Below are 20,791 nucleotides of genomic sequence, written 5' to 3'. Positions count from 1 at the left end.
AAATTTAAAATCTTATTTTTAATTTTTTTAATTATACATTTTCTCAGTTTAATCATTTGTTATGTCATCTATGTTGTATTTTGAATAAAATATTGAAATTTGAAACTTCCACATAATTGCATTCTGTTTTTATTCATAATTTGTACAGTGTCACAACTTTTTGGAATTGGGTTTGTATATGATAAATTATTATGTAAATCTTAATATAATATAATATAATATAATATAATATAATATAATATAATATTATATTATAGCCTAGTTATTATCCAAGTTGTCTGTCTGGCAGTATTAGGTTAACATTTCAATAAACTATAGTGTACTACAATTACGAGCCATTCTATAAGATGACAGCTACTCTAAGTAGCACAGATCTTAAGTGCATTTTTGGGAAACGTGAAACAATAATGAACGATCATAAAATGACTCACGGAAAACGCTCTTAAGTGCTTAGGTCAATTATTATCGGGAAACCCGGCCCAGGTCTAGGCCTATGTTTGACTGAATGTTTCTCCCATGGCATACAGTGATGGGCAAAAGGTAACCCCAAACTCCCCCCATATGCAATGCATAAAAAGACAGTATAGTCATTATAAACAGTCTTTATAAAAAGCTAGTATAGTCATATAATCAGTAATTTTGTCCCCACTGGATGCAGCAAATGCCTCGTTTGTAATGGGTTTTAATGTTTTTTGTCTGGCCGTGCTGGGGATGGCATCACAGTACAAGGGGCATAACATATCCTTCACACGCTTGAGGTATTCGGCCAGTCTGGATAGCTGACCAATCAGAGCACACCTCACTTTTTCAGAATGATGAGCTTTGTAAAAATGAATACATTTAAAAAAGGCAGGGCATAGAAGAAACATTTATGTTCATTATGTGGAAAATAATGCTTTTCGAATCTTAAACCACATAAACGTTTCATTACACCAAATGCTTTTTTTTTTTTTTTAGCAAAATCATATGAAATTATTCAGTGTTAATTACAGTCATGGCCAAAAATATTGACACCCTTAGTAAATATGATCAAAGGAGGCTGTGAAAATGTATCTGCATTGTTGATCCTTTTGATCTTTTATTTAAAAAAAAAAATCACAAAAATCTAAGCTTCCATTGGATATTAAGAATTTAAAATGGGGGGGAAATATCATTATGAAATGAATGTTTTTTTCTCAAATATACGTGGGACACAATTATTGGCACCCCTAAAAATTATTTTGCGTAAAATATTTCTGAATTATATTCCCATTCATATTCACAATTTTGAGCACTGCAGTGTGATTATGTACATGAAATTATCCAGCCATTGCTTCCTGTTTCACAGAAATATAAAGAGGAGGGAAAACAAAGCCCAAATTCCCTTAATCATCCATCACAATGAGAAAAACCAAAGAATATATTTATGATGTGCAGCAAAAGATAATTGAGCTTCACAAATTAGTGAAGTGGCTTTAAGAAAAAAGCTAGAGCAGTGAAAATCCCCATTTCCATCATCAGAGCAATAATTAAGAATTTCCATTTAACAGAAAATGTTACGAAACTGCCTGGAAGAGGACGTGTGTCTATATCGTCCTAATGCACGGTGAGAAGGAGAGTTTGAGTGGCTCTCAAGGATCACAGCTGGAGAATTTCAGAAAATAGTTGAGTCTCGGGTTCAGAAAACCTTTAAAAATAATTGTCAAACAGAACCTACATCACCACATGTTGTTTGAGAGAAAAGTTTCAAGAAAATTTCTCCTAGCTCGTCCGAACTTAAAATGGGACTGGCTTCTATGGTCAGATGAAACAAAAAATGGGCTTTTTAGCAGCAAACACTCACACTTTGGTGAACACAGAGATAAAAAAGTACCCCATGTGTACAATTAAATATACTGCTGTATTTTTTATGTTGTTGGCCTATATTTCTGCTGGAGGTCCTGGACGTCTTGTTCAGACAAATAGCATCATGGGGAAAACAAATCTAAAAGTGACTGATTCTGTTAGAAATCTTACAATAGGGCTTGGGCGCCAAGTTGCATTCTGGGACGTGGCGGCCATGTTGCCAGCTTTGCGAATGTAGACATACAGCCAGTTGAACGAGAAGAGTTGGTAGAAAGAAAAAAAGATGTCAAAATCGCGAAAAGGTTGTGGGATTTATAGGGATACGCTAAATAGGGATGCCAGGGACCGGTATGTGGACAAAATCGGCTCTATTAACGGTTTGGATCCATATGAAATTCCCAACAAATAGTGGAGTACCGACGCAGACTTTTTGCCGCACGTTTGCATTACAGATATCTTCGGCTAACGTACCTTGTTTGTTTTGTGAGCGCCTACACTTCAGAATATTTCCGAAGCTACAAGTCAAGTCTCATGTACAGTTCACAAATGGAAGGATTCAGGAGCTGCAAATCATAGAAACGGAACAGCGGCAAAACAGTATACAGTAATCCGGTAAGCTGCGCTCTAACGTTACCTAGCTGCTAGTTTAGTAACCGTTAGTGCTAACAACCATTCACACATGGACTTTTAACAATGTGTTTCAAAAGTGTAGTTAGTAGCTGTCCACCCTCCCGTTTTTCCGGGGTTCTCACGTATTTGAGCTGTTTTCCCGCTTTAGTATTTTCCTGTAAAATATCCGTTAGCCCCTCCATCAGACCTGTCAAGTCTCTGTGTTGTTGTCCTGTTGCTACTCCTTGTCCTTCCAGCGAAACAGATATTTTCAAAGCATCGTTTTGATTACTTGAAAGCAACCTTAGCGTGATGTTGGGCTTTTTAAGATAGCGTGGTTGTTGTGAGAGCACGATTTCACGCCAATCTATAATTAAAGTCACGTTAGACCTAGCTTCACAATTCGCTTAAGGTTAGTTAATGCAGCAGTTTTATAGTACGAATTTTTGCTGTCAGCAGAGGGATAGCAACAAAAAGATGAATGTTGAAATTTCCCGTATTTTGGATGAGTAACTCGAGAAATTTCCCTTATTTTCAACCTTGACTTAAGCTATATAAATTAATATTCAGATGTTATGGTTTCCGTAGTTGCGCCTCCAAGCAGGAGAGCGGTGTAAAGTTAATCCATTCTCATTTTATTTTCCCCATGGCTATTATGTGTTGCGCTATTACACCCCACAATACAGCAACGGTTGAAAATGGTTAAAATAGATTTTTAATTCATCAAATTAAGACACACGGATGAGAGGGAGTATGTCTAAAAACTGCGCAGTAGTCCCGAGTGGCAGTAAAGGAAGCATTCAACGTGGCGGCCACGCCAAGTAATGACGTCACGACGCCCAAGCCCTATAGGCCAGGTGTAGAGCGTCCAACCGTACAATAATTCAGACACAAACCTCAAAAACAACACAGAAATGAGTCACCGAACACAAAACTAAGCTTCTGCTATGGCCATTCCAGTCCTCTGACCTGAACCCTACAGAAAATGAGAGGAGTGAACTGAAGACAAGAAGCACCAACATGGAGATGGGAATCTATAGGGTTTGTCAGTTAAATATTATGAAAAATGGTTGCCTATATACATTTGTCAAGTTGCCAATAGTGTCAAACTACATCCTTAACCTTTAAGAAATCATAGAATGCATTAAAAGAATTTAATTAGAGAAGAAGGTCTTGCTCAATAACAAGACACGTAGTTCACACAAGTGTAAAAAAAAAACTGAAAAAAAAAATAATCTGACTGACTGCCTGTTCTATCTTAGTAATAAGAAATGGCAGATACAAACATGCAATTCCGTAAAAAAAAAAAAAAAATTATGAATTGTGAGATCTAAACATGTAATTGTGAGTTATAAAATCTGAATTGTGAGATAACACAAATGGAGAGAAAAGACAAAATGACGTTTTTTAAATTTTATTGTTTATTCAGAAACAAGCTTCCATATTTCTTTACTCTGAACAGCCTGATACACTTTATTTCCTCAATGTAATGAAAAATAGAGGGAACTATGATTTAAGACACTTATTTGTATATAATGTTAGCAATAATTAAAGCATTTCCCTTAAGAAGAAAAGTATGTCAGCAGATTTCGATGAAAAAATATCAGTGCAAAACATATTTTATTAATATCAGGCTTGTTTCATAGCAGCTTTACAAGATGCTGGTCTGGAATAGATTTATTTTACTTCAAAGCTATAAAACAGGATTCCATTATCCAGAAGACAATTACCGGTGATAGTCCCCTTTTGCACCTGTCTTACACATGTGCCCAAGTGGTCATCATAAATCAAGTCTTTGTCCCACACCTCAAATTTCAGGTCCTGTTTTGCCTTGCAATTTGGAAAGTTGAACTCGGCAGACCATGAAGGATTAGCGTTATCCCTTCGAAATTCTGACATCCCTCCAAAATGAGAGCCACACCAGACCTTAACATATGGATCAGGATCGTTTCCAGCAGGATCACCATAGAGGCTGCTGGCATGTAAGCCAAACACCCGAACAGAAGCACTAGTGAAGTCCAGCTGAGACACCAGCATCAGCATGGCCAGAGACACCAGCCCAAGATGATTAAATAATGCCATGGCTGTCTGAAAGAATATGTGTTCAGTTATGAAGACATAAAACACAAATATTGCAATGTAAAAATAATATTGTGCCTCAAAAGTGTCAAGAAGCAGAGTATTAAAGATGCTTTACCTCGCTTGTATTGGATTCCGTATGAGTGGTTCATGATTTTCACCCCCTTTATAAAGCCAGTACCATCTTCCAGTACGTGATCAGGTGATGAAATATCATGGGTATCGGTGTTAAGTTTGTGTTGGCCTGCTTACATGCCAAGCTGCCAAGGGTGTATAAAATGTTATCTCCAGAAATCATAGAAGCAGTGCATTAAAATAATGTAATTATATCCTGAGAGACAACAAAAGCAAAAAACACTGGGGCATATACAGTCCCAGTGTTTGAAATAATAATAATAATGAAAAAATTGATTTAAAAACACATACCAAATTCTTAGAAATGTACTATTTATATGTTCATGTTGGATTCAATTTTTTTTTTAACCTTTATACCATTTTCAAAAAAAGTGTAAGATACTGACCCTAAAGAATCATGTGGGGCAACCATCTAAAAACATTATCTTCAAAAATATTTTATACAATTTTTAAGGTAAACCTTTTATAATGCATTTTCAAAAAAGTTTAAATGGCTAATTTAGGATGACATATTGCATGTTGGCTGGACCACATAAGCCTTTTGAATATTACTAAGCAGTGAAGAATTTTGTTAAAACAAGTAATCATACCGTAAAAATAGGAAATGTTTTTTTTTTTTTTTGTTATTGTGTAGAAGCATGAAAATTAAGAATTTAAAGGATATGGAACTGCAATGTTCTCAATTGACTGATTGCTTTTCCGACTCGGAATCCAAAATGTCACCAATATGAAGACACCAATACGTAATGCACATACACATTTAGGAGGACAGGGCAGAGTTCATGTGTACAGGTAGAAGGATAAAGTGCAGGTCATTCACCTTCAAACAGAATCACCACCCACTCAACGATACTTTCAACCAAAACAACTCCTCATTCTCTTTCTACATTAAATGCAGTTTGGCTAGTATGAATTTAAATAATTATTGGACATACAGTATATGACATTTAATGGTGGATACAAATAAGAGTGCAGTAGTAAAGACATCATAGAGTAACTGATATAAAATGCATTTAAAGGGATAGTTCACCCAAATAGCAAAATTATGTCATTAATAACTTACCCTCATGTTGTCCCAAACCCGTGAGACTTCCGTTTATCTTTGGAACACAGTTTAAGATATTTTAGATTTAGTCCGAGAGCTCTCCGTTCCTCCATTGAAACTGTGTGTACGGTCTACTGTCCAGAAAGGTAAGAAAAACATCATCAAAGTAGGCCATTGTGACATCAGAGGGCCGGTTAGAATTTTTTGAAGCATAAAGAAAATACATTTTGGTCCAAAAATAGCAAAAACTATGACTTTATTCAGCATTGTTTTCTCTTCGGTGTCTGTTGTGAGAGTTCAAAACAAAGCAGTTTGTGATATCCGGTTCGCAAACGAATCATTCGATGCAATCTGATCTTTATGAACCAGTTCACCGAATCGTTTTAAACAGTTCGCGTCTCCAATACGCATTAATCCACAAATGACTTAAGCTGTTAACTTTATTAATATGTCACTCCCTCTGAGTTCAAACAAACCAATATCCCGGAGTAATGCATGCACTCAAACAGTACACTGACTGTACTGTTGTGAAGAGAAAACTGAAGATGGACACCGAGTCGAGCCAGATAACGAACAATAGACTGACTCGTTCACGAGTCAAGAAAAGGTTGCACCGGTTTTCGGATCACCAGTAGTTCTTTCGGACAGTTAGATTCAATAAACCGGTTGAAGAAAACGGTTCACCAGTTCTTTTGCGCTCGACGTAATAGCGTCATTGGCGATGATTGCCCTTGATTCAAGGCTTCGGTTTACCCACGCTCATAACACTAGCACAGAATCAATTCAGAATCAATCACCAAAAGAATCAGTTCAGTTCAGACGCCCTGTGTGTCGGTCTGCTTCGTGCTGAATCACACATGCGCAGTATCATCAGCTCCTCGGTTCTCGAATCGGACGCGTCTGACAGAAATGGTTCTTGACTCGTGAACGAATCAGTCTATTGTTCGTTATCTGGCTCGGCTCGGTGTTCATCACAGCAGTTCAGTCAATGTACTGTTTGAGTACATGAATTACTTCAGGATATTGGTTAGTTTGAACTCAGAGGGAGTGTCAGACACATTAAAAAAGTTAACAGCTTAAGTCATTTGTGGATTAATGCGTATTGGAGATGAGAACAATTTCAAACGATTCAGTTCGATTTGGTGAACTGAATGATTCGTTCGCGAACCGGATATCACAAACTGCTTTGTTTTGAACTCTCTCTCACAACAGACACGGAAGAGAAGACAATGCTGAATAAAGTCGTCATTTTTGGTATTTTTGGACCAAAATGTATTTTCGATGCCCTCTGATGTCACATGGACTACTTTGATGATGTTTTTCTTACCTTTCTGGACATGGACAGTAGACCATACACACAGTTTCAATGGAGGGACTGAGAGCTCTCTGACTAAATCTAAAATATCTTAAACTGTGTTCCAAAGATAAACGGAGGTGTTACTGGTTTGGAACAACATGAGGGTAAGTTATTGACGACATAATTTTGCTATTTTGGTGAACTTTCCCTTTAAATATAATTAAATTTCATCGACTGATCCGAACTCGATGATAACTAATCCAGCATCCATTGTGAATTGAGAAGCAGAGGCAAGTTTAATTTATTTAAATTACTTTTATTAAGTTTACAAATAGGGTAACAAATGCTGTTTTATTGGAGCGCAAAGCGCAGTTTTATATGAAGCTTGAACATCCTATACTTAGTGCAAAACATACAGTTAAACATTGCCGATGATTCCCTACATGTTTTTGTTTGGTTTTCATTTTAAGTAACTCTTTTAACATTTTGTACAATGTTAAATATCATACGGAAAATAAAAAACACTGAATGAAAGTCGCCAGAGGAAATCTAGAAACTTAAAAGACAGCAAACAAGCGGATCAGATCGCAGTCAAAACAAAATAACTTAATGACAGTTCAGTAGCATTAAGTAAACATTGCTCTGTTGTATTTCTTTCCACAGGACAGTGACTAGAAAGCAGGGTTTCATTCAATATGATACTTTTTGAGTGAGTGTGTGTGCATTTTATTCTCTGTAACTAGTCTCATGCAAAAAAAAAAAAGAAATTTAATTTTTTCATCAAACTGAATGTCTATCGATACTGATTGGCTCATTTGCACATCAGTTCGCTACAAACGCATGTTTTAAAAAAAGCAAAGTGAATGATAAAGATTTTTTTTTTTTTTTTTTTTTACAGTTTCGAAGGTGCTGTATCATTTACATCAGAGGTCAGAGGTAAATCTCATTTTGTTGTATATCCTGCACTGCAGTTACATTAGCGCCCTCTACAGTCAAACAGGGGGACCTGTTCTTACAAGCGAGAGCAAATTTAAACTTGCATCATATCTGGAACAGGGACATGGCATTCAGAAGGTAGCATTACACAGATTTATTAGTCTGAACACTGAGCAGGTTGGACCTCTTTGTTAAAGACCTTCTGATGTGTTCACAGTTTGTACAAACCAAACGACATAAAGTGGATAAAAACGAGCTGTCTACAAATAAAGCATTGTGTACAAAGCAAGAGATAAAGGTAAAATGATCACATTTTAAGAGTCCATGAGAATCTAAACTGTACAGTTGACCTAAAGTGAAGCTCCTGTACCAGACGTTTCAAGCAGACGGCACACTAAGCAGTATGTAACGAGTTGTAATCTACGTCCTTTCAGTAGTTAATTTGAGAGCATCTCCACTACGTTTTTGTACCCCAAATAAAATGCTCTAAGGATCTGTACATTTGTTTCTGGTGGATCAGCACTGTCATTAAAGTCAGTTTGACACTGCAGGTCTAGTATTTTTAATAAACCAAAGCATTTACAGTTTTACAGAGTTGAGATCCTCTAAAATGAAGCTACTGATCTGCCATAAAACCAAAGGCCAGTACAGTGACTTGAGAACTTACATGGGCAGTGGGAGCTCAAAAGAAGTGGATTGATGAGAAACCAGTGAGAGTTAGTCTACAACAGTGCTGTTTTGGCAGAGAGTGGCATTCTTGTGTTTGTAACTGTCTTTTCCCACCTTCCTGGTCCTTTTCTGACTCATTGAAGTCACACTTTCCATCACATCTGTTGCTAAAATGTGTCTCTCCACTCACACCGAAGAGGGTTTGACACTGGATGGTGTCAAAACCGAGTACGCAGTGCTGGAAAAACATCTAAGCTATTGGTGGTTTTGAAATATTTACAACATACTATATCCCCTGCGTACTAACTTTCCATGTCCTGCGTTTCTATATCTGAGCCAATCCTTCACCTTCACAAGAACCATTCACACCTTTTGAGAATCCATCTGGAAAACAAAGACTGGTTGCCGATAGCATTTTAAATGACTCGTCTACTCTAGAAAGGGTGCACTGATGACAGACACACTTAGACTTGCACACTAACGTAGACTGATGGAGTATCTAAAATGGTTTAATCTAAAACAGCACTTCATTTTTGCAATATGCTAATGTCCACCCTCGGTGAAGTCCAAGTCCAGCACTCCAACCAAGTGCAACGCTTGAGAATCTCCGCTGCCTTACATATCAAACTCCAACCCCAAAAAACAAAAACACAAAAATAACGCAAGGCACTAGAATCTTCAGACAGCTCACTGGGTGCAGGGAAAGATTTGTTTCTTCAAGTACATTAATTGAATCCATTTTACATTCACATTTATCTAATGATATAAAGAAAGTACAAACGGGGAAAAAGGGTTAAAGTGTCTCCAATACGATGTGAATAATGAAATAGCTAGCCTTACATCTCATGAAACGCTAATATCCAAACCCCTCAAAAATGTCATGTTTTTTTTTTGTTGTTGTTTTTTTGTCTACTTTTCTTATCTAATGTTGTCCAACAACATTTGTAATAATCACAGTGTTTCAACATCAATAACTGATGAGTAAATACAGGTCCATACAGAACATACTTTTTTGAATGTCTTGATCAAACTATCGTAAGAGGCCCCTAATGCTGCCATGATCAAAAAAAGCTGATAATTAACCATAGATTTAAAGGTTCGCGGGTCTCCAAGGACACAAATCCTGTGACCCCCACAGTTTCGTATCCAAACCCCAATCGAACTGATTTTTACACGTCACCTTGTGGTGTGGCCTGATGACAAAACCGGAAGAGGACGGTAAGAATGTGAACAAGCTTGATGGGATGCTTGTAGAAGCTTTGTAGTACAAACCTCAGGGGGCAGCTGAAAGGCCTCTGAACGTGACAAAAAAAAAAAAAAAAAGTTCCTACCATTCTGCTACACAGGGCCGACTTGAAGGGCATAGGGAAGAAAAACCAACTAACCAACCAACCAACCAAATGAATGAAATCAAAACCCTCATAACCCAATTTAAAAACAAAGGAAATCTTTACATGGATTCTGTCATTATCTAATAAAGGCCACGTCCTGTGTTTTAAAATGGGCTTTTTTCTACCATTGTAATTATTGCATTATTCCATGGCATTGCAGCAGAGGGTTTAGGGCAAGAGGGGAACAAGGACACTAGGTTTGACTCTTCGCTGCTCACCGTCACCCACCCGACCTCTGTTTGTTGACATGCTTGATGTATGAATTTATCAGGAGGACATGCAGATGGACGCCAGTGGCATCGATTCCATTTTAAGCTCAGCAAATCTCGAACCCCTTGACAAATGTTTGGGTCTGGGTGGTGAAGGATGCCATCACTACACATCTTAACAATAAAAATGGTCACACCTTCTTTGGCCATGTAACATTGCACACATCTTCTCTTATCCTTTGCATCATCCCTGTGGCGTATCTGTGAGCATTCATGGCATCTTCTTCCTCATCCATCCCAAAGGAAACTCTAGTGACAGAATCTCTGCAATGCAATCAAACGCTTGCCCAGTCCGTCCCCCTTCCTTCCCCCAATTTGAGAGTTTTTAGGCCTGGCATGGCTAGGCCCTGCCCTACGTGGTCTTCAGGTTGGGTCCACCCGGGTGGCTGACTGACTTTTGCAAAGTGCTGATGTGGAACGTCTGTAAAGGGGTGGGGACCTGGGGGTACTGTCCCAGGGGTTGCGAGGTGGCCAGCAGACCGGCCTGGGTGTGCGTGGCCAAACCAGCCCATTGGGCACTGTAAGGTGCAGAGGGGTAACCGTACTGCGGCGTGGGACACAAGGAGCCCTTCAGGGCCCCCAGAGAGGTAGCGGGAGTGTTGGGCATGGGCGGGTGGCTGCTCAGAGTTGAAGCGATGCTTGGGCACAGCTGGCCTGGAGCTGAGTACTTACGACCCATATTGGGAGGAGGAACCATCTGAGAAGAGTAAAAAAGGAAAAACGTTTATTTAGAGCAAGGATTCTCCACTCAAGGTCTCAAGTTCTTTAAAAAAATAAAAAAATCTAAATCTCCTGCCTGTAACCTTCTAGTAGACCCTGATTAGCTTGTTCAGATGTGTTTGATTAGTATCAAGAGCTAAACTCTGCAGGAAAGTGGACCTTGTTTAAAAGTTGTGATTTTCTCCAGAACAAAGTCTTACTTCGTAGCTGTGGCCCTGAGGAGCCACTTGTTGTTGGTGTTTGGAGCCTCTCTTGCTCTGCGACAGGGTCATAGCGTCCCTGGCCCAGTTGTCCACCAATTTGTGCAGCTCGTCTGTGAACATGCCCTTGCAGCTCTGGGACTGAGAGATGGGCGGCTGGTTTTGATTCTGACCATTTCCTGCCACCGTGTTGGTGCTGCTCGTCCCTGAGTGAAGAGAAAGAGAGGAAGAGAGAAGATGATCGTAAAAGGGAAGTCAATCCAAAACAAGTCACACTGAAACAGCTGATACAATCTGAAGCCACACAGACTATATTAATGTGTCTATATTTTCATACACAGTTTCTCACGTTAGATTACATACACCTTATATGATCTGCAAAATGTTTGATTTACATTTGTTTTGTTTTTTAGTTCTGCCAGGTTTGACTTGATTCAGATTTTTTTATATTTAAAAAAGATTTTACATGACACGTGAGAATCAGAAGTATGATATTTAAATTCAAAATAAAAATTTAACCTGGAAATACATAGTTAAATCCAAAAGCTAAATAAATAGAGCTTCTGTCAGTAAAAGCAAGTTTTTTAAAATACTCAGAGCAATATATTGAGAACTAAACTGTTTGAAAATGAACAATTATTCCAATTTAGCTGTTATTTTGATTTGTGATTATATTAAAATATCTGTTATGCGGGATCTTCAGGACAATACTAAAAAAAAAATGCCTTTTTTATCTCCATTTGAATAAATGCAAAACATATCACAGATAACATAAAGGGTATGTAAACTTTAGAGCACAACTGTATAATATAATGATATGGGTATACACAAAAAAAGTCATGGCAGTGAGGCGCTATCGAGCACCTGGGCATCTGCTCTGATGCTAAAGTGAGGCTTTTATCACTCTGACTCCAGTCTGCAAAACAGGTCACGAAGACAGTATTAAAACACCATGTCTGGTGCTCTAGTGCTTCACATCTGCCTGGGCTTCATTATCATGCCTGGTTTTATTGCAACAAAAGAGGGAGCAAAAGGGTGGTGAATTGGAAATGGATTTACCATGAGCTCCAGTATTAGATTAAATAGAACTGCAATGTCTCAAAATTCATGGAGGCTAACAATATTAAACTTTTTTACTATTTAGAAGTGTAATTAGATAGTTGATTAGTACCTTTAGCTAAAAATCTTGATAGCACATTAATATTAGCAGGAAGTATGAGAAAATAAGCTTTTTAACTGAGCAGTTAATGTGAAGCAAGACAAAAAATTAGCAAAATTAGTGCAAATGCCTCAGCTCCTTCATAAGACGCATCACTGTCATGACTAAGAGATAACTTTCTTTAAACATGCACCGACATAAGCTGATCGGTCATTTATTTATTAACACATATGTGTCGAGGAACAAAGAGCTGATGCACTTGAAAAATATACTGTAAGTCAAAAATAAAGCTGATGGAGGAAAACAGTTACACGGTTAAAAACAAATGGCACAAATATCATCCGGCGACACAGATAAGACCTGTTAGGATAGTAAACAAAGCCCCTCCAGAAAGCAGCAACATAAAAACGACACACTGCGCCAAGACTGAAGCACCAAAAGGAAATCTGGCCAATGTAGTCCAGAGCAAGCCATGCTTTGAAAGAAAACTACTCCTTTTCCACCATGCTGGCCTGGTTTTATACGTTTCCATTGGTTTAACATGTAGTGGTTTACAGATAGATAAAATTGATCAAAAGTGACAATTTCAATATTTATGTTACAAAAGATTTCTATTTTAAATTCTGTTCTATATTTTTTTGCTTTATTTGAATAAAAATTAAGCCAACACCTTCTCAATTTTGAGGACTGTAATGTAAAAAGTCTTATTGTCAATATTATAATGTGTAAAAAAAACCAACTATATTTTGAATTAGACTAATTTAAGTATTTATGCATTACAGTAGAATTTGTACTGAATTAAATGTTAATTTAAATTTAATTCTAATTACATTTTATCATAAATCTAAAAGTAATGTGTCCAGAAACTATTATTTATTTAGTTTTTTTAGAGAAATATATATATATATATATATATATATATATATATATATATATATATATATATATATATATATATATATATGTTACATTAAACTGATCAAAATAGTTTAAGATTTTTACAAGTAAATGCTGTTCTTTTGAACTTTCTATTAATCAAATAATCTGAAACTATTTTCAGTGTTTCACAAAAATATTAAGCAGAACAACTATGTTCAATATTGTAAGAAGAAATTATTATTCTGCAGCAAATCAGCATATTAGACTTGGAGTAATGATGCTGACATTTCAGCTTTGATCACAGGAATAAAATAGATTCAAATAGAAAAAGTTGTAATAATGTTTCACAATAATACTGTACTTCTAATCAAATATATGCAGCCTGGATGAGCATAAGATACTTCTTTAAATCATTACATATTGTTTATGTTGCAATATTCATAAAATCTGAATATAGATTTGGCAAAAAATAAATAAAAATGTTTCACCAGCCAAGCACTAGCACCACCTGGTGGATAAAGGGTAAGGGAGAGGTGGAGATTCCACACAGCTTGACTTCAGCATTAACTTTCATTGACTTCCATTCACTGTCCTGTCTTTGAAAACCTACCGTTCTGTGTGCTAAATGTGAGCTGTATTCTCTCAGTATGGTGATTTGTGCATTGGATAGTGATTACGCCTTGTGCACAGCGAAGGGGAAATCAGCCAGGTCTCATTAGAGCCTTGTAATTGGTGAGAAACTCCATCCAAACAGGATGAGGTCGATGTGCAGTTAAGCAGGATGAGTCTTAAGGGGATAAAAGAAGAGTGCAGAAGGGAGTCTGGGGCTTCAAATTGGCTTGTGGATAATGGGATGAGTCCATTTAGAGTGCATTAGTCAGTGTCGCATCGTTGCATGGCGAGGCGTTTATCTAGAGTGATTTCTGGTTCGGATTCAAATTTAGGACAGTGTTTATGTGTGAGTTTAATTTGAGAGTGAAAACGTACGTGACGTGCCACACTTATAAACACATGAATGGGTCATCACAGGAAAGAATGCTCAAGTCAGCCTGAGAGCTTAGCGGGAAAACCAGTTTCAACAGGCCACAGGACATGAAGCGAGAGGAGACGACAGGAAAGAGAGGGAAGGATGTTAAAAAAAGAGAGATAATTACTACAAAGTTGGTTGCAGGGGCACACTTTTTTCATCATCTTCCCTGAAGCATGGAGAGAACGGTGGGATTGGAGAGAATCAGTGTTACAGTAACTCCACGTCCAACACAGTGCATTATGGGAGTGTATCAGAAAATGCTTGTCTAAAACCTGAAGTCAAGCCCTGATGGCTGCTGATACTCAGTGAAGTCTGTGGCCAAAGCCAGGGATCATTTGTATGAACATTGTGAGGGCAGCTAAAAAAATGTGAGATGATGTGTGAAAGTACTGTATCTGCACTGAGGGACGTGAAATCTTTTTTTTATTATTATAAAACAGAGAAGGACTAAGAAAAAACTCATCAGATTTAAGATCGATGCAGTGACTTGCCTAGTTCGGAGAAATATTAGTCACTGTGTCAGGTGTTTTCAGTTCACTCCTTTCAAGAGATTCATTTTATAAAAATGACTACGTAAATAATATGAGGAAATCAGAACAATAAATTGCAGGTTCACACTGCATGTGTAAGAGAAGTAACAGCCAATCAATACTGCAAAAACATTATGTGATAATACTATATTCACAATAAAGTCATTTATTTTTGCATTATCATGAACTAAAAAACTAAAAATCTTAAACTAAAACTATTAAAAATCGTCAATTTTTTATTGAAAAAAGTTAAAAAATAATACATAAAACTTAAATATTAAATTAATATAACAATATTAAGCTTAAAAACAAACACTAAAAAAAGAGATCACAATATACATCACAATATAACTATAAATTAAATATTAAATTATTACAAATAATAAAAAAGACCACATACAATTATTAAAAATAATTAAAATGAAAACTAAGAAAATACACTATTAAACAATTTATTAATCTAGGCTCATGTTAATTAGTAATTAGTAATATATATAATACTCTGCTACTCTTCACTGTAAATTCTAATACTGATTCATACAACTTGAAATTATTATTTTAGCATATGCTGTAATTATATTTTTATTAAGTAATGATTTACAAGCTTAAATTGCAGTGTTACCAGAATATGGACCACTAATAATTACAATAATTTAACAAATAATTTATGGCATTCAGCCATAAAAAGATCTCATTGTGAAAGTGATGTACATTTTCCTGCTTTCCTAAATACAAGCCATATTGCTTGGGACACTGTAAAATGCAGCATGTTATTCATCTTTTTAATTACCGGTATTAGTAATAATCTTTAGCAATTTTGACATTCTGTTAATATTTTAAACCAAGCTGAAGCAAATATGAGGGAAAATATTAAAACTAATAAAATGAATTACAAATGACATGACAAGTGTCAATTGTGAACACAGCTGAATTAAAATAATTGATGGACCTCATAGGCTACACTAGTGCATTATGGGATAGGAACGATATCCATTAAGCAATGGGCACAAGTTGTTTTTAAAATTCATGACACAATGTCTGAGATGATCAGCCAATCAGAAGGCTTGGCAGATTCAAGAACTAATCACATGACATTATATGAAAGAGAAAAAAAAAAGCGTTACACACAAAGAGCCAAGCAGGGCGTACTCAGAAAACGCGTCCTCCTGCCACCTGGTTTGAAGGTCACTCTCTCCGACCCACAGCTGAACTTTACACAGCCTGTGGTACAAAAAGAGGGAAAGAGAAAGAGAGAGATGGAACAGAGGAAGAGACAGTGAGAGAGAGAGAGAGAGAGAGAGAGATGGAGCAGATAGCAGAGAGAGAGAAAGGAAACATACAAATACACAGTGAGAATGGTAACAGAGGTCATTAAGCCATGAATTCCTGACAGATAGAGAGAGTGAAGGAGGTGAAGGAGGGGAGGAGTGGCCCTGGGTGGGTGAGCGTCGAGCTGTACAGAAAAGAAGAGGAGGAAAAGGGCCCTGGAAGCACAAGCATCAGCTCTGCAGCTTCATCCAAACCAAAGCGTGCAAAGCAAATATTCCTATGTTCAGAGTCAATTCACCTGCACTACCACAAACAGGGCCGATACGAACCACCTCAAAAACCATAAGAACATCAGAGCGGAAAATAACATTTGAATGACTGTTGGACTAAAGTTTCTTCCCACTATGTCATCCTGAAGTTGTCTCCCCAAATGTGCAAGACTCACAAGACATCAGCCACAGCTGGTTTATGTGACTAAAACATCCAAAAATTAGGAGAAAAAAAAACAAAACTATTTTTGGGATTGACAACCACTTGAATACTGTGTCTGTATAAACGTGCAGCAGGAGTCAAGCCCGTATTCATTATCAGTATTTGGCCAGTGATCAAAGTCATATCTAAGATCATGGAGACGTCTATTAAATTGAAAAGTCCTGTCACTTTTTGACATGGCAAGAGTCTAATTGACAGATGACCTAGAGCTCAAATTTTCTTTAACCGACAGCTTCTTTTATATTTATATTAAAAGTGCGCAGAACACAGAACTTGACGGGAGCAGAGACAGGATCTAAAACCTGACACACAGCTCTTATTCTCCATCACTGTTAGTTACCCAAACCACACATGAAAACATGCAACACACGATAGACACACTGCGGTTGAGACTCCTGAAAATGCACAGGTGTGAACGTAACCGTATTAACGACTCAAATACAGGATTGACAACCGCACTCTGCTGCTGTGTGAACATGATTCAGTATGTTATTAAGGAGTGGGCAATATACAGATTGAAATTAGTCACAAATACCATAACTTCTGGCATAAATTTGCAAAGAAGGTGAAGCATCAACAGTTGTCCTTAATTTCAAAATAAGCAAATGCTTACCATTTTAAACTAAAGAGAAATAAATAAATAAAAAAACTTATAAATTATAATTTTGACGATAAAGTTTGGATTTATTTTATACAAATGATTACATTCAAGTTAAAGCTGCAGTCTGTAACTTTTGACGCTCTAGCGGTTAATAAACAGAACTGCTTGCGTCTTGCGGAAGAACATCATAGCCGGATCTACTTCTCTCTGTTTATGTCTATGAAGAATCACAAAGGTACTGGGTTACTCCACTGCGGTACCCCAGAAGCAATCTAAAATAGTCCGAATATAAACACTTATTATAGGTGCACCCTAGTGATTCAGGACAAGCTAAAAACACGGTTTGGAAAATGGATTCATGGTGTACTCACTTACTATATACATTTTTCTACATTTTGAACACAAACAAAGTTACGGACCGCAGCTCTGATTGGTTGATTTCTTACCGGGAGCGGTCCGTAACTGCAAATGGCAATAGGAGCACTGGGAGGAGCCAGAGGAGCTTGATTTTTTCACAGATTATCTGTCTCATATTCTACTTTCAGGACATAATGACAGGTTTAATAAATATGTAAAAAATATATATTTACAAAAGTTACCTACTGCAGCTTTAAGATCCAGTTTAAGATTTTATTTCAGTGGTTAAAATATGGTTAAAAGTTTTACTTTGCAATTTACATGAAATTATGGACACCGTGATCTTGTTATAGACCAAATTGTGAGAATGTTTTGTTTTCTGCTTATTGCCCACCCCTAATCTCCATTTATCGTTGTTACTTTGTGTTTCAAAAAACAAAACAAGACACAGGGTCAAGCTTCAGGCTGTGATGTGTTAGGTTTCTTTATTTTTACCTTGCGAGGTGACACACAAACTGGGCGCAGAGAGCGTGGCGTCACTGGTGTAAGCGGAGCAGAGGTTCTCACTAGAAGGGGAGGGTTTGAAGGACTGAAGCAGAGGGCTGCTCCCCCCATCTATCATCCCCCCAGGGGCCAGGAAGGCCTGCGGAGGCGGATACATGGAGGGAGCGCTCTGCATGGATAAAGTGCTGGTTGCTGTAAGACCACAGACAAAAACACATACATACAGAAGCGCTGATCAGAGCCGGGACACAGACACAGATTTGAAGTTGCAGGGACTGAAGGCACAAAATCTTCTTAAAAGTGAAGTTAAGAAATTTCATAAATGCAGTTCTTGAAAAATTCTTGAAGGAATAGTACACTTCAAGAAACTTGGAGAAAACAAAATTATTTTACTGATTTTTTTTTTTTTTTTTTTTAAGTTTTATCCATTGAAGATTTTTAAGAAATATTCTGTAATCCCAAAAACTTTTCTTAACTTCACTCTTAAAATAGAAAATAAGAAAACACCAGTTAAGAAGAATATCATTTTTAAGAACGTTTTTTAAAACCAACCCCTGATTTGCACAAAAAGACAAAGCAGAACAAGTGAATACCTGGCAGTACAGGACTCTTGCTGCCCTGTGAGCTACTGCGGCTAGATTTGCTGCTTTTACTCTTAGTGGGACGTCGTCTGCGGCCGGCTGGGTTTACAACAGGAGGGTTGACCATAGCGGGAGGTGTTTTGCCCAAACGAGTGAACAGTGCTTCAATCTCTGCCTTCTGCCTGGTGTACAGAGCCTGACTCTCCATCATGTGCCTAGGAGGACAGTAAGGAAGTTATGATTACTCCACATATCTTTAACATGTTACTCTGTCCCAACACCTGTTACAATATCTTAATCAAAAACAAACATACTTCTCCCTCAACTTGCTGACTTCTCGCTTAAAGTCTTCATCTTCCAACTCTGAGTCATTGTCGCTGCTGAAGTAGGAGCTGACCGAGTTGTTGAGGGTCCCGGGACTTGGACCGTTTCCAACAGCTGGATGGGCTGGAGGTGCTGGCTGGGGTTCTGGGGTTTGGAAGCTAGCCACAAGAGCCTCGTCCTGTGATCTGCTCACTGAGAAACGCCCCACCTTTGTGTCCGTCTTGGTGGTTACCTGGAAACGGCCAATGGTGGTGGGCTGGGGATGGGTTTTCGTCTGATTGGGGAGAGCAGGGAGGCCATCAACCTCATCTACTTTCATTTCTCTAAGTGGAGAGGAGGTTCGGTGTAGGGTGTTCTCAGGGCTAGAGAGACTAGAGGAGGATGATGAACAGGAGGAGGTGGTGGAGGAAGAAGATGTGGAGGATGAGTCATGGGAGGTGGTAGGAGCCTGCAAGGCGTTCTCATCAGGAGCCGCTGACACCTGAACAAAAGAGAGATCAAGATTGCCACCTGGAGTCATACTGAAACACTGAACATCCTATTCCTGTCTTTGCAATGCGAATGCAAGCTACCTGGAATCGTCCCAGGATGTATCCTCTGGCTGCAGGTGCAGCTGCGGACTCATCATCCACAGAAAACGAACCTGTGAGAGAATTATGATTAATAAGCAGAGCTGATAATGAGTTCATGTAATATGAGAACAGGCTCAAGTTTTTAGCAACCCATCATTTAAAGTAAAATTGGCAGCACATACCTGGCTGTCCTCCAGATGGGATCCCAGTGAGAGACGACTACAGGGACGAAAAAGGATGAAAATAAGATTACAGACATATACCTGTAGATAATGTGCAAATAAAAAAAGGAAATAATTTAAATAAAAATTGTAAAATAATACAAAAATAATCATTTGTATATATATATATATATATATATATATATATATATATATATATATATATATATATAAAATTTGTAATAAAAATATTATAAATATTATATATTATCGTAAATCGGACAATTATAATGCATACAGATTTTAAAAAGTGATGTATAGCTCGATAATTCAGAGAAGCTAGTTTGATTCGAGAAACATTTCTTTTATCTGCTCTTTGTGTATGGAAAGTTCCAGTAGATTGTGTTGAATCGTTAACTGCGATAAATCAAATCAGACAGTTCCAGCACTTCCACATGTGCTGGTGTTTTTTTTGGCCAGACTCCTGTTAGTGTGCGTGTACCTGGTTCATGACACTGCTGACTGGGACGGTCTCTGGACTCAGCGCCCGTCTCAGCTGGGCATCCAGATCCTCCAGGGGCTGCTGGGACTAAATAATCAATTTCGGCAATGAGTCGAGTTCACTTAGCCCCAAGAAACAAACACATGCAGAGTCGTACACTTATTACTCATGGCAAGTGCACACAAATACAGCAGGGGAACCATGTATCTAATTAATTTCTGCATGAGATGATCTCTTACAGTAAGTACAGGGTCAGATGACCACTGCCTGGAAGAACTAAATGCTTTTAATTCAAGCCGAGGCTTCCTTTCATGTTCCACTACATATTTGTGAGATGGAGAGCAAATCCTTTTACTGGTCCATGCACTGCGGTTCTTGAAATGTTTGGTACAGGTTGGCTGAGTGATATCACAGTAAATTTTCTATTCACAAGAGATTGATGAAAAATATCACATTAAATCTATGGGATCAGAGAAAGTCTCTTGCATTTAGTACGAATCGCCTTAAGCAGAAGGGAAGGATTTTCTCTTGAGTATGAATTCAAGCCGAGTTCAATTTGGAGAATACATCTAACATCTTAATTACAATTATCACCATTACATAACATCTAAATGACTTTGATTAGCTGAGAATTGACCCACAACATGCTTAAAGAT

General features: G+C 37.7%; 1 protein-coding gene across 17 annotated transcripts in view; it reads right to left on the bottom strand.

The window, feature by feature from the left end:
- Positions 1-7,284: 7,284 nt before the first annotated feature.
- The window catches only part of LOC127977261 (serine/threonine-protein kinase WNK1), a 67,751-nt gene continuing 54,244 nt past the window's right edge, over positions 7,285-20,791 (bottom strand). For 9 of the 17 annotated variants that reach the window (XM_052582170.1, XM_052582049.1, XM_052582105.1 and 6 more), the window contains 10 exons: positions 20,136-20,222; positions 19,655-19,691; positions 19,473-19,543; positions 18,891-19,381; positions 18,589-18,791; positions 17,987-18,187; positions 15,901-15,993; positions 14,367-14,408; positions 11,175-11,380; positions 7,285-10,951 (listed from right to left, as the gene is read on the bottom strand). In XM_052582170.1, coding sequence (XP_052438130.1) covers positions 10,607-10,951; positions 11,175-11,380; positions 14,367-14,408; positions 15,901-15,993; positions 17,987-18,187; positions 18,589-18,791; positions 18,891-19,381; positions 19,473-19,543; positions 19,655-19,691; positions 20,136-20,222 — 1,776 coding nt within the window. In that variant the 3' untranslated portion in view covers positions 7,285-10,606. The remainder of the gene's footprint in view (positions 10,952-11,174; positions 11,381-14,366; positions 14,409-15,900; positions 15,994-17,986; positions 18,188-18,588; positions 18,792-18,890; positions 19,382-19,472; positions 19,544-19,654; positions 19,692-20,135; positions 20,223-20,791) is intronic. The other 8 variants (XM_052582113.1, XM_052582117.1, XM_052582179.1 and 5 more) reach the window with 5 other exon arrangements.

Source organism: Carassius gibelio, chromosome A4 (genome assembly GCF_023724105.1).
Source record: "Carassius gibelio isolate Cgi1373 ecotype wild population from Czech Republic chromosome A4, carGib1.2-hapl.c, whole genome shotgun sequence".
Classification (NCBI taxonomy): Eukaryota; Metazoa; Chordata; class Actinopteri; order Cypriniformes; family Cyprinidae; genus Carassius; species Carassius gibelio.
The sequence above is the reverse complement of the archived record's forward strand: the minus strand, read 5'-3'. Positions and strand labels throughout refer to the sequence as shown.